At 42.9% G+C, this 12,497-nt stretch overlaps 1 protein-coding gene across 1 annotated transcript in view; it reads right to left on the bottom strand.

Annotated features, from left to right (window-relative positions):
• The window catches only part of PDE8B (phosphodiesterase 8B), an 84,483-nt gene extending 73,340 nt beyond the window's left edge, over nucleotides 1-11,143 (bottom strand). The window contains exon 1 of the mRNA XM_068422133.1: nucleotides 10,671-11,143. Within this exon, the coding sequence (XP_068278234.1) occupies nucleotides 10,671-10,982 (312 nt within the window). The 5' untranslated portion in view covers nucleotides 10,983-11,143. The remainder of the gene's footprint in view (nucleotides 1-10,670) is intronic.
• Nucleotides 11,144-12,497: the final 1,354 nt, after the last annotated feature.

Genomic DNA, 12,497 nt, shown 5'->3' on the forward strand with positions numbered 1-12,497 from the left:
GCCAGAGGGCCTAAAAAGGTCTGTATGTGCATTGGCTGTTCTAGTTAATGCGTATCTGCAAACAGACAACAAATGAACCTTCCAAGTTGACAGGGTAGGAAAGAAACAAACAAATGTAAGCCCGAAGTCTAAAACTGTTGGTTTGAACTATTTTTTAAGAGAGTTTATCAACACCTGCTAGTTTTTCTTCCTGAACTCTATAAACATGTGTTGTGACAAAAAGGCAGGTATTTGGACAAAACCTGGGAACACACTGAAATACAAGACTTTGTTCCACACACAATCGTGAGGGCCCAAACCCCCAAGAGCAGCATCTAGACGTAATTCACTGCAGGATCCTACCAGAGGTCATACAATACCCTTGTGCTTTCTGGTTGAGTGTAACACTGATCAGTCCTGCTAGTTTTCATGTTATTGATAATTTTATGATATTTCACTTTCTTAAACATCTTGGCTTTATACCTGAAAGAAAAAGTCTGCTATCTCTAACATGAGAATGCATGGAATCTAACTTAAAATGATGAAATTTTAAACATATTATTTTTAAGACTGGCACAACTCTTGTCTTGAGCTTGAGTCTTTAGTAATATCTATCAAACACACGATTTTCAATCTACTAATGGTGTGACAGAAAAACAAGTTCTCTTGCTCACTCCAAGCCCACCTGAAGGACCAGAATAGTAAAAGGTAGCTCTGTCACACTGAAATGAACAAAAATGCCAGAATGCACCAAAGAAATTGTTGCACCAAATAAAGTGACATTTATACAGTCACTTTAGAAAGAAAAAACTGCCATTAAGATTAAATTCATTCCCGTGCACCAGACCCACAGAGCTAAGACACTGTGTGAGTTCTCTCCTGGCAATATCCTATTTGGGCCTGGAATACAGGAGTGCATGCTGCCATTTCACAAAGTTGTACCAGAAGTATATCTATATTACAACAAGTTTGATTGTTATGCCCTGCTTGGTGGTTTTGTTTTTTTTTGCTTTGTTTTGTTTTGTTTTGGTGGGGGTTTTGGTTTTTTGTTTGTTTTGGTTTGATTTTTGCGGGGTTTTCTTTCCCCGCCTTTTGTCAAAGCTCTCTGCAGGGCAAGACCCTCCCAGCAAACTCCCTTTCCTGTCTTATAGTAAAAGCACTGATTTAGCTACCAACACCCTTCCCCCAACTATCATGACACCACAACAAACCAGCACAGTTTGTCTAGAGCAGTACTCCAGACAAGGAGAAAAAACACATGAAGAGAAGAATTTTTTTTACTTTCAAGAACATAGAGCTTGCACTGGCAAACAGACTGGTTAGCAGTCTATAATTTGTCTAGACAAATATTAGATACTTCTCTCTTGCTCTCAATACTAAATTACATAGATTTAGAAGGAGTCTTCTGATGTTGTGATGGGGTGGCAAAGAAAACCACAGAAAACCACAGACTCCTAGGTGACTTTTGGTAGCTGTGGATACACCACTACAACTTTGTAACACAGAACACCATCTATGCATTTCCTGTTGCAGGGAAACTGATGTATGATGGAATTATTTTAGAAGCTCATTAAGACTACCACAAACAAACTCCTGAAACAGCATGTTCAAGAGGATTGCTACAATCCACAAAATTTCTTAGCACTGAGCTGCAAGCTACATTTTTGTCATGTAGCTATAAGATCTGGACAGAAATCACTAGATTCATTCATCACATCTTCTCAATACTTTCAAGTGCCATTGGCATCCTGTGCCACCAAGACAAATCTTTTCTTTTTTCCCCAAAACACCTCTCCACCCATGCGCCCCTTCAGCCCCACTCCCTTTGGCTTATGTCTCTGTCCCGGCCTCCTCCAGCCCATGACAGATGCTCCTTCCACAACCACTCCAACTTAGGCTAGATTGATTACTTTCTTTTCACTTGGAACAATGATGTCCTATTCGGTTTAGCCCACCTCAGAGCTTCACTTCATCCATCTCTTCTCTAAACATCTGCTGTACCCTCATAGTACTCTAGTTGACCGTTTTTATGTGTGCAAAAACCTTCAGAGCAAAGATAGCCAAAGATTTCCCAGGTTTCCACCAGTGCACTGCAGTGACTATCCAGAGCTCTGTGGGGACGGAAGCGCTGTCCAGCATCTGCAGCCCATCACACCACATCCACGGCCCACCACACCATGTCCACAAGAACGTAAGAAATCAAAACTTTCAAGATGTCTTGCTGTCCTGGCCTCCCTCCCTTTGCAATCTGAGGCAAAGGGAAGCAGCCTGAAATGAGGCTGTGGCAAGGTGCTCAACATGGCAGTTACTCACCTCTTCCACGAGTCACAACACTGCCTGGCACATAAATGCAGCCCAAACTGTTTAGCACACGTGAACGGTTTTATTCTGAAATGGAACATACTACCTTTTCCTCAAGTTTGTCTTATTTCCCAATATAATTAATATTGGATTAATTATAATTAATTAGCAACAATTAGGAAATGGCTTTCTTTGAGATAGGAGGAAGCAGTGATTAATCAGGATGGGACTATTTAGAATGGATGGATTTCAGGGAAGTGGTTTCAGAGCCAAGAGAAAGAGAAACCCACAACAGCTGACAGTCCAGGAGGCAGGGGACTCACGTAGGAGAACCTCTTCAGGCTCTTTCAAATCAGAGAATTGAACTTGGGTGTCTCATCTCCAGAAAACACCCTAGCCACCACATTACCACCTACCCCGGGGTCTCTGAGTTTCAAAAGAAATTTGATTCACTTTGGAAATGAACATACACCAAAGTTAAAGCTTCATTTTCCCCCTCCTTTTCTAAAAGAGATTTATTGGTCTTCTGGCTAGCACAATGGCTTGATAAATTGCATTTCATAAATCAACACAATTATTATTAAACATAACTGCAGGAGAACGACGATCATTGGCAACATTCAAGTTCACAGTGACTTCAGACAGCCTTCCAAAACTGCGACGGGAGTAGAAGAAAGCTTCTTTTGCTGCCCCTGTGGCAAAATGGCAGACCTAAGAGCAAAGGGAAAACGGAGTGCCGGAAGCAGCTCCAGAGCTAGCTTCAGAGACCTTGTGCCCAGTTCCACATTTGATTAAGCTAACTTTTTAATAGCACTAAAACATATGCTGCTGGTAAGTATATGACCATTTTGACTAAAACATGCATAAACCGAGAAAGGAATCAGACCCTGCCCCTCCAAATATAAACAAATAAATTGTAATTAAATCTAACAGGCTACAGCTCTACATGCAAATTGGCCATGAGCACAGTTTGTCCTAGGCTTATAAATCACTGTTGAATAGCTTGTTTTCCAACAACTACACTGCTTCAAAACTCCATTCTGCCCATTTCAGCTCATTGCCTTACCTCAGAGTAGACATTACTGACCCTACTAGTGCACAGTCTTTCAGCGAACTGTTGTTACTTTGGATTTCTTATTTAAACACAATTTCATAACATCTATACGCATGCTCACACTTGGCTGCATTCTCTGTGAATTCTGTGTGCTGGAGTCCAGGCGGCCCAGATCTTTGCAATTCCTGTTCCACTCTTTGATGCTACAAAAACAACTGACATTGGTCCAGTTTTCCTGTTCTTTTAGAAAGAGCGCTGCCTCTTCAGATGTGGTATGAATCCAGGGCAAGAGATCACTGAATGGTAAATCTACATCAAAATTAGTTCTGTTTTAGTGAGTAACTTGCATTAGTAAGAGCTTAGTATTGAGACTGATTCTAAGGGCTGAGGGGCTTCTTAGCATAAATTTAAGCTCTACCCTTTCTATATTCAAGGTATGAAATATTTGGCACTGGATGGGCAAATCAGTGGGTAGTGATACACAGGGATTTTTTTTTACCAATTTTTCAGAGCAACTCTCTATTCACAGAGTCAGAGGTAATCCAAAGGAACAGAATGTCTCTAATACATTTTGTTCTTTTATAGCTGACAATATAGGTGAGAAAGACATCTATAAATAATTGGATGCTGAAGGCTAGGGCAGTGGTTGACACAAATGGTTGACCTGCAAGGCAAAAATAAAGCTCATGAGCAAATGGACTAACGGTCCTCTCAAGCAAAGAAAGTTACCTGCACTAGACACTACCTCCAGAAGTCTGTGCAGCATGCTGTCACACTCAGAATTAATAATGTATCTCTGGACAGCACTTCTTCCTCACACAAAAGGAAAGGTGACTCAAGCTGCACAGCCAAAAGCACCAGTGTTTTGCAGGAGTCGTGGGAGCTCCTCTGGAATGAGCTCATCGTACTTTATGGCCTGTGAGAATTGCCCCAAAGAAGATGCCCTCAGAGAAGCAAGGGGACAGTTAGCTGCTGCTGCCCTGCAAGACCAGTGACTCACAGGGCTAGAAGTGCACCTACTAAACTGGGCCAGAGGGAGACAGTACTACACAAGAGATCATCAGCTGGCAGTCATGTTGCTGTAAGCTCATGCCCTTAACCACAGAATGATGCACTTTAAACACACATGCCGCGTTCCACAATGCTCTGTACATTTATCTTTACATCGGTAAAGGTGACTGTTTATTTTCTGAAGCCATAATCCTGCTACCATTGACTTATTTTGAAGTCCAGAAAATACTGGGTTTGGTTACCATGACAACACTCCCCAAAAGAGTTAAACTCTGCTACACCATAAAACACTTAACACGCTATTTCCTAGCAACCACACAGGTACATACAGCCTTCGCTGAAGGCAATTTTAGAAAAGTAACATGTACATTAAGATTATTCTACAAATTTCACATACACCGTGCATCTTCCACTTTGGGCTACACTGAGAAACCCTGTAACTGAGACAGACTTCCCCTTCACACCACTACTTACACTGTCACCAAATCTTACTCTCCTGGACTTGAATTTTCAAGCAACAACACTTCTGAGGGAGTACGCATGCAAAGTAAGAATACAGTAGTCATACAAATAGCACGTCTGCCTTGTACTATGAAGTTTTTAATTTAAAAAAAAAAAACCAAAACCCCAAAAAAACCCTAAACAAACCCCTCAATTCTGCTTCTTTTTTGCATATAGGACTAAGGCTTACGAATGTCCCCAGCTCTGGTTGCATTAATCTGACAAGTGTACCCATGAGCACACAGCATTTCAGAAATCACTAGGATCTAGAAACAATAGAGCTTTTAACTTCTACAAGCTTTAGGTATCATTGCACAAAATTCAGGACTACTTCACAGAACATTACCAAGTTACTAAAAATATGCACTTGCACTACTCCTTACTTCAGGAATGCCTACACTGTATGATACAGCCTGGCACAACTATCTAGGATCTAGGAACCCATGGACGTAGAAGAGATACAGCAACCTGTCTGAAATAACAAACTAATGGGGAAGCTGAAAGACCCCCCAAGGAACATGAAACATTTTTGCAAGTCAGGTGCTTAAATGCTCATTACAGGAAGCAGGGAAAGCTCACCATCTCAGTGTGATAGATGACCAAGGCATGGAGACGGCACTCAAGCCAGCTGAAAGGAAATGTTCACAAAAGATGTCTGGTAGCCTTGCCTCTCTCTTAGACTACCTGCAGAGCAGGTGTGAGGTTTAGTTTCACAACCTACACCTGCTCAATTACTCTGCTGTCTAAACCACTGCTTAAAGTATCATAGATGAGTAGATTATTACTCACCTGAAGGAGAGGAATGGGAAACCATGTGACCATTTTCTGTATCACACCCCAGTGATCATTAAGCATTCACAGCTGCATTCACAGCTGCAGGAATTCAAACCTATCTCCTGCATCCCAAAAGCATGCACTATTCTCCAGGGTATATAGCACAACTTCTAAGCTTGTATTATGTCTTTCAGCTGTGTGGTCAGTTTTATTTGGAATCCCTCTGCTCTGCATTCAGCATGATCACAGAATATTAGAAATTGCCAAAGCATGTACGCTTGCTTACTTTTTCTTGAGTGAAGTGTGGACTGAGAGACAGGACACCATTCTTTGAAAGCCATGCAGTGACATATGCTTTCTGAAGTAGAAAATACAGGCTACTAATGCTCAGTTTACCTAAAACTGTTCGGTACTTTGGGCACTGAAAGCAAATGTTCCTAAATAACTTTTTTACTGGAGGACTTAGAGGGGTGCAGGGGTTCTGAGATGCCTATTGACTCTCAGTGCTGAAATGGTTGAGGCTCATTGTTCTCTTACAAGCTTCCAACGCTTCTCTTTTCCTATACAAACTAAGGGGGGAAAAAAGATGCATCTTATATTTAACAACATAAATGCCTATCACCCAGAACAGTTTTGGAAGTCCAGAATGTTGTGTGACTCAATATCAAGCAAGTTTAATCTACCAGGCTGCTCTGTTTCCTTTGCCAAGCGGTTTATTATTTTCTGAAGAAACGGTTTTCTCCATTCTGTAACACTTCTCGTGTCTCGCATTGCTTAAGAGCACAACTACAGTGCTTGTTGAGGTTTACCTGCACCATTTGAAGGAGGAATGGAAAGGTCAGATACGGAGCAGCAAATCTTTGCAGAAGTCCTTTAGTGTATTCATTTAAGAAGTCGGGGCTTAGTCCAAGAAAAGCACTTCTCTACCAGTGATTTTCTTTATGGTATGAGTTATTCAGGCCAGCACCTCTCAGAGAACAGCTAGCCTAAATTAATAAGGCTCTCTACTGTAACATAGTTCAACACTTTTTGGCCTGCCCAATTTTTTTTTTTTGCCAGCTTTGCAGCCCCAGAGTATGTTCAAGAGGACTCTAATGTCTTAGGTGTCCTATTGAGTTGTGAAATGGACCTTCACCACACTAAGTTACAGAGTTGGGGGGTTTATTTTCCAAGTTTGCCCTACATCTGGGATGTTCCATGTTCTACAGAACACACTAGCAGCCAGTTAAACAGTAGTACACTTCAAACAAAACAAGAAGTACAGTGCCTTTTCTTACACATGGAACTGCTTTAAAGAGAAGAACCGTATTTGAAACCAAGGCAATGCTCAGGGTTGCATTTCTCCAGGACCCGTGGACCTGATGCAATTCTCTCAGTACCTGGATTTCTCAGTGCTCTCCATAGCACTTTGTATTTGTATTTGGCAGCTGCATTCTTTTCCCTGTTCCCCCAGATTAAAAAAAAAATTCATAAAAGCTAGATGCTTGACATACTGGGGTGCATCCTTCTCTTCAGTGCTTCCACCTTGGAACTTTACACAGACTATTGGTAAGAAATACTGTTCCACTGTATTTCTTCTTATTTCTGAGCTTTGCTTCTAAGAATTATTTGAAAACTGTAAAACCCTGTTCCTAGTGTAACTCACTTTCAAGAGAGGTTCATAAACAGGTTTTTTCTCTTCCACTGTGTAATAAGGAGCATAAGAAGGACCAAATTATTACACCTGCTGTTCTTGTCATTTCAAGAAGAAAAATAAGATAATCAACAGAAGACTGCAGAGATTGGTTTTTATTTCATACTAGGCTATATGTGAGCAACAAGAGCCTTAAAATGTGTTTGTTCTCGTAGTCTTTAAGTTTAGATAATGTTTAAGTATCAAGATGTTCAAGAAAAGCATACTTATGCATGCACTTTTGCTTAATATTTGTATTTGGCCATAAATAAAAGATGTATTTGTAAACATAAATAAGGTAAACTTTTATTATCTTTTCAAATCCCCAAGGAAGTGTTCAAGAAGCTGTTTACTTCTTGCTACACAGCTGGTACTGTTGCACTTCAGAATCAGCAATAGCTGAGCAACAGGACAAGCAGCCATTATATACTCAGTGTCTCATCCTCAATGTTATGCTTCAGTGATGTAAGCTAAATGCCTTGTATCTTTATACAGAGCTGATGTAGGGTTTGAGATATTAATACTGTTTGCTGTCATGATACTGTTTGGTTTTATTAAGGAGGCAATACGGGCAAGGAATGTCTGGTTTTAACTTGAGTGTTTCTGCCCGTGTACCTTAGTAACGTAGCGTATGGCTGGGCACCAGAAACTGTGGGTCCTATTCCAAATTAGGGCGCAGACGCATCTTGTAATACTCAACAAATCCACTTCAGATCTTTGTCAGGTAACCTGTAGATATTTGTTACCCAGCTTTTGAGAACCACAAAGAAACGCACACACGCTAGAACTGCAGAATGGTTACTCATAACTGGTGTGAGCAGGGTGCGACCAACACATCTGAATACTCTCAACTCTTCAGAACTTTTTATTAAAGAAAGGAGAAGAAAAGAAAACAAAAAAATTGTCTTTGTAATACTGACCTCACCCCAATGAACAGAGATTAGATGGACTTAAAAAGTAAGATTTAGGTAAGCCATGTATTTTAAGCAATATAGGATCTTTTTTGGGTTTTGTTTGAATTGCACCAGGTTGAAATAATTACAGGTTGATTTCTTTTAACGCCAGTTTAATATTATGGCATGGATGCATTTTAAAACATTGTATGAAGATAGGGTCAAATGTAAATAATGCAATACTTGATTGTGTAAATAACTACAGAACAGTTTAGAACAGAAAATGAAGACAAATGAAGCATCATGGTTTAAGTGGGTTGAAGAGTTACACAACTGGAATATTATATTAATATATAATAGTGCTAACAGCCGTTTGACCTGTGTATTCGTTTTGTCCCCTAAATACAGTTAGTTGAGATTTCAACACAGCTAATACATGCAACCAAGCATTACAGCAGTTAAAACCATGTGGTATTACTAGACACTTTTTCTGTACCAAAATAACTAATATTTTTCTTCATTCTTGAGCTTCTATGGCAAGAAATATTGTTATCATTTACTATTGGAGAACCATATTTCCATACTTTTCCACTTCTTATAACCTTACAGGTATCAAGTATTATTTTGCCTTTATGATAGTTCTGTAATATTCCAATCTTGCTTTGATCAAATACTCAAGTATGATATTAACCTGTAGGAAATCATGCCAGGAGTAGCAGCAAGAATGGAGGCTCTCACTCAGTTTAAAAATTACATAAAATATGTTACAGATCTTAATTCTTATAAGAATGGAAACATTTCTACTATATAATTGAAGCAGTTGTTAAATAAAAAAAAAACATAATTTCCCCTTAGGTGCTTGGGACTCTAAAATTGTAAAGAGAACTGAAACTATCCAAAATAATATTATAGTGTCAATTATGAAGTTCAAAAACATCTGAAATATGTTCACTTTTAATAACCAGAAAGTTGACAAATATATTTGTTTAAAAGAGCACAAATAATAAACAATTCATGAGAACAGAAAAGGGCATTATCACTTTAAAAAAAAAATCTTTTTTTCAAATCTCAACTTAAAGAATTGTGCAAGAATTCTATTTTACTCCCCTCTACATTAAAAAAAATCATATTTTGCCTTAAGTATACCAGTTTGAAATGTAAAAAAAATCCCCAAATCCAAGAAATAGAATTTTTTTTTACTCCAGTCCTACTCAGACTTTGTCCCTATCACTGATTACACAGGTTCTGCTTCTGAATGAGTGAAACAGTCAATGTCACCGCAGATAATTCTTAAAGTTTCTCAGCATTTGAACAAACAAACAGACTATGGGTTGTGGTGGTGGTTTTTTTTTTCCTCTGTGATATCTCTCAGTTATGTATTCCTTAGACGGTTTCTGGATTTTTTAAATTATAGAAGAAGATGATATAATCTCTTAATTTCTTAATTATATTCTAATAAAATACCACGATCTATTTAAGACGATGGAATTACTTTGTGATATGATATCCTGCTTTATTAATACAACAGAAAAGTAACCTAAGGTGAGGCTGGGATCATGACACCATTTGTTTTGATAATAAGCTTTGGAATAGGGCAACAAAGCAAAATTTAATTCTTAGAAAACTTTCAGGGAAATTAATGAAAAATCTACTCTGACATTAAAAGAAAAAAAAAAAAGAAAGAAAAAAATTCAGAGCAATCATTTCTTTTAACTGCTAAACTTCAGTGTAGATGCTGATGAGCAGGTTGCAGCGGTGCTTGCCTTAGGCGCTGAGAGGAGACCCGCGCCTTCCAGATGTGGAGTGAGATGAGCCTAGAGGCACAGCCCCTGCCCGCCCCGCCCGGGACTGTCCCCCAACCCCACACCAGCAAGGCGTATTTGCCTGTGTGTGCAAATCCTAGTGGTTCCGTTCTCAGATGAACATCCACGCCCACCAGCAACAGTTCATTTTAACCAGGTACGGGGGGAAGAAAAGGGGACGAAGAAACCCCAGCAGCAAGTACGGCCTTCTTTGCTGTTGAGAATTAAGCGGGGGGAGATTTTATTCGGCATATTAACACCTCCCCCAGACGCCCACTCCCTGCCATCAGCCAACACTCGAAGCAGACCCCCGCTTCACCCCAGCTGTAACTCCAAGAGCGATCCCAGCACAGGGGCACCCCGGAGGCATCCCGGGGCTGCGGGCGCAGGGCGGAGGGAGCCCGCGGGGCCCGGTGACCAGCGCTCGTCCCCGGGCGGGCTCCAGGCGAGGCGGCCCCCCGCAGCAGTGCCAGCCCAGCCCGGCCCGGCCCTGCCGCCGCAGCTGCGGTGAGTCAGTGGGCACCAGGGCAACCGCTCCTCGCAGCTGCATCCCACCTGCCCAAGCACCATCTCCCGCCCCGGCGGAGGCGGGGGACGCTCTGATTCCGTCCTCCCTCTGCCGCGGCCGGCGGGAACCCAACCCAGCCCCACCGAGGACCCCCTCCGGAACGGCCGCCGTTTACCTTGACGCTGGCGTTGCTGGTCTGGGTCTCCGCCTCGATGCCGCAGCAGCGGCGCGCCCCGGCCCGGGCCGAGGCGCCGGGCTCCTTGCGCTCCTTGCGGCGGGGGCCGGCCGAGGGCGGCGGCTGCTGCCGGCTCTGGTAGACTAGGGCGGAGGGGATGGAGTCGGCCGCGTCTGTCTTGATGAAGAGGCCGTGTAGGGTAGCCGTGCCCTGCGAGATGGTGGTGGTCTGGTGGGGGGAATTGGACTCGTCCGAGTCCCGGCAGTAGATCACGCCGCTCTGCGAGACGTGGATGCTGGGGGCGCAGCCCATCCCTTCCCCACCCCGCCCCACGGCACCGCTGGCAGGCCGGCCCGCTCTTACCCACCTGCCGCCCGCCCGGGCTGCGGGACCGCCGCCCCTGCGCCGCGCACCCCGCGGCGGCACCGGCACCACCCCCCGCCGCTGGCGCTGCCCCAGCCGCTCCCGCCCATGCGGCGCCTCCCCGGCACACTCGCCCGCCTCCCCGCGCCGCCTCGGGGGACCCCAGACCCGTTAAGCCCCTTCCCCTCTTCGGCGGTGTCTTACGAAGGGCCTGCGTCCACCGGATCCTCCAGCCGGGGGCAGGAGGAAGAGGAGGAGAGGCATCATCAGTGGTGCAGCCCCCTCCCGATCCCGGCAGAGGGTCTGCTTTCGAGCCTTCTGTACGTACAACATGACACCCCTCGCAATTGTGCCAAATACTTTTTTTTTTTCTTTTTTAAAGCAGTTAAAAGTACTTATTTTGACAGTTTTTTTTTGCTCACCTACTTTTCTTAGCCATGGGTGAGCAAATCTCAATTGTTTGGGGGGACTGTGGGGAGGAGTTCAGAGCCACAGAGCACCCACTGCAAGTTACGAAAAAGGGCCAGGATTGTTCCACAATTTTTAATGCTGTTTTTCAACTAGGCCAATATTCAAAGACACAAACTGCTACTTTAGCCTATACGTCCGATAGCTGCCAATGCCTTTTTCTAGTCCCTGGGGAGATAATCAAGCAAAATGTTTAATGCTGCAGAGATTTACGCACTTTCTTAGCTTTCCACAGTGAATATTTTCATTGACTTCAGTGAAACTACCTATGAGGTGTAAAGCTAAACATGCGGGTTTTAAGTCTTTGCAAGATTTTAGTTTAAATCTGTTTTTCATGGCACGTTATAAATCCTTCAAGAATTGGCAATGTCATCCAAGCAGTATGCTGCCTGCCTAATAAAGCATTTATCTGTCACCCAGTTACCAGAAAACACTTTTTCTTCTCCTTGGAGTGTTACCTGATGCTTAATCACTGTTTCTCCACCTAGTTTTTAGTCAGCGATGTAAAAAAACTAGAAATGTGAAGCACAGTTGGTGCAAGGATTGTGATGCTGAATGACAAAATGTTCTGACCATGTTATTTTGGCTCCTAATACTCCTGAAGCGCTTTCATGGATTACAGAATCACAGAATCAACCAATTGTCCTGCATGTGCCGTGTAATGGCACTCAGGATGATCTGTTCCACCACCTTGCCTGGCACGGAGGTCAGGCTGACAGGCCTATCGTTCCCTGGATCGTCCTTCCGACCCTTCTTGTAGATGGGCGTTACATTTGCTAATTTCCAGTCAGCTGGAACTTCTCCAGTTAACCAGGACTGCCAGTAGATAATAGAGAGTGGTTTGGCAAGTTCATTTGCCAGTTCCTTCATTACTCTGGGGTGAATCCCATCCGGGCCCATAGCCTTGTGGGTGTCCAACTGGCACAGCAGGTCACTAACCGTCTCTTCCTGGATTACGGGAGGTTCACACAGCCCCCTGCCCCTAACTTCAGGCTC

This window comes from Nyctibius grandis, chromosome Z (assembly GCF_013368605.1).
Source record: "Nyctibius grandis isolate bNycGra1 chromosome Z, bNycGra1.pri, whole genome shotgun sequence".
Classification (NCBI taxonomy): Eukaryota; Metazoa; Chordata; class Aves; order Nyctibiiformes; family Nyctibiidae; genus Nyctibius; species Nyctibius grandis.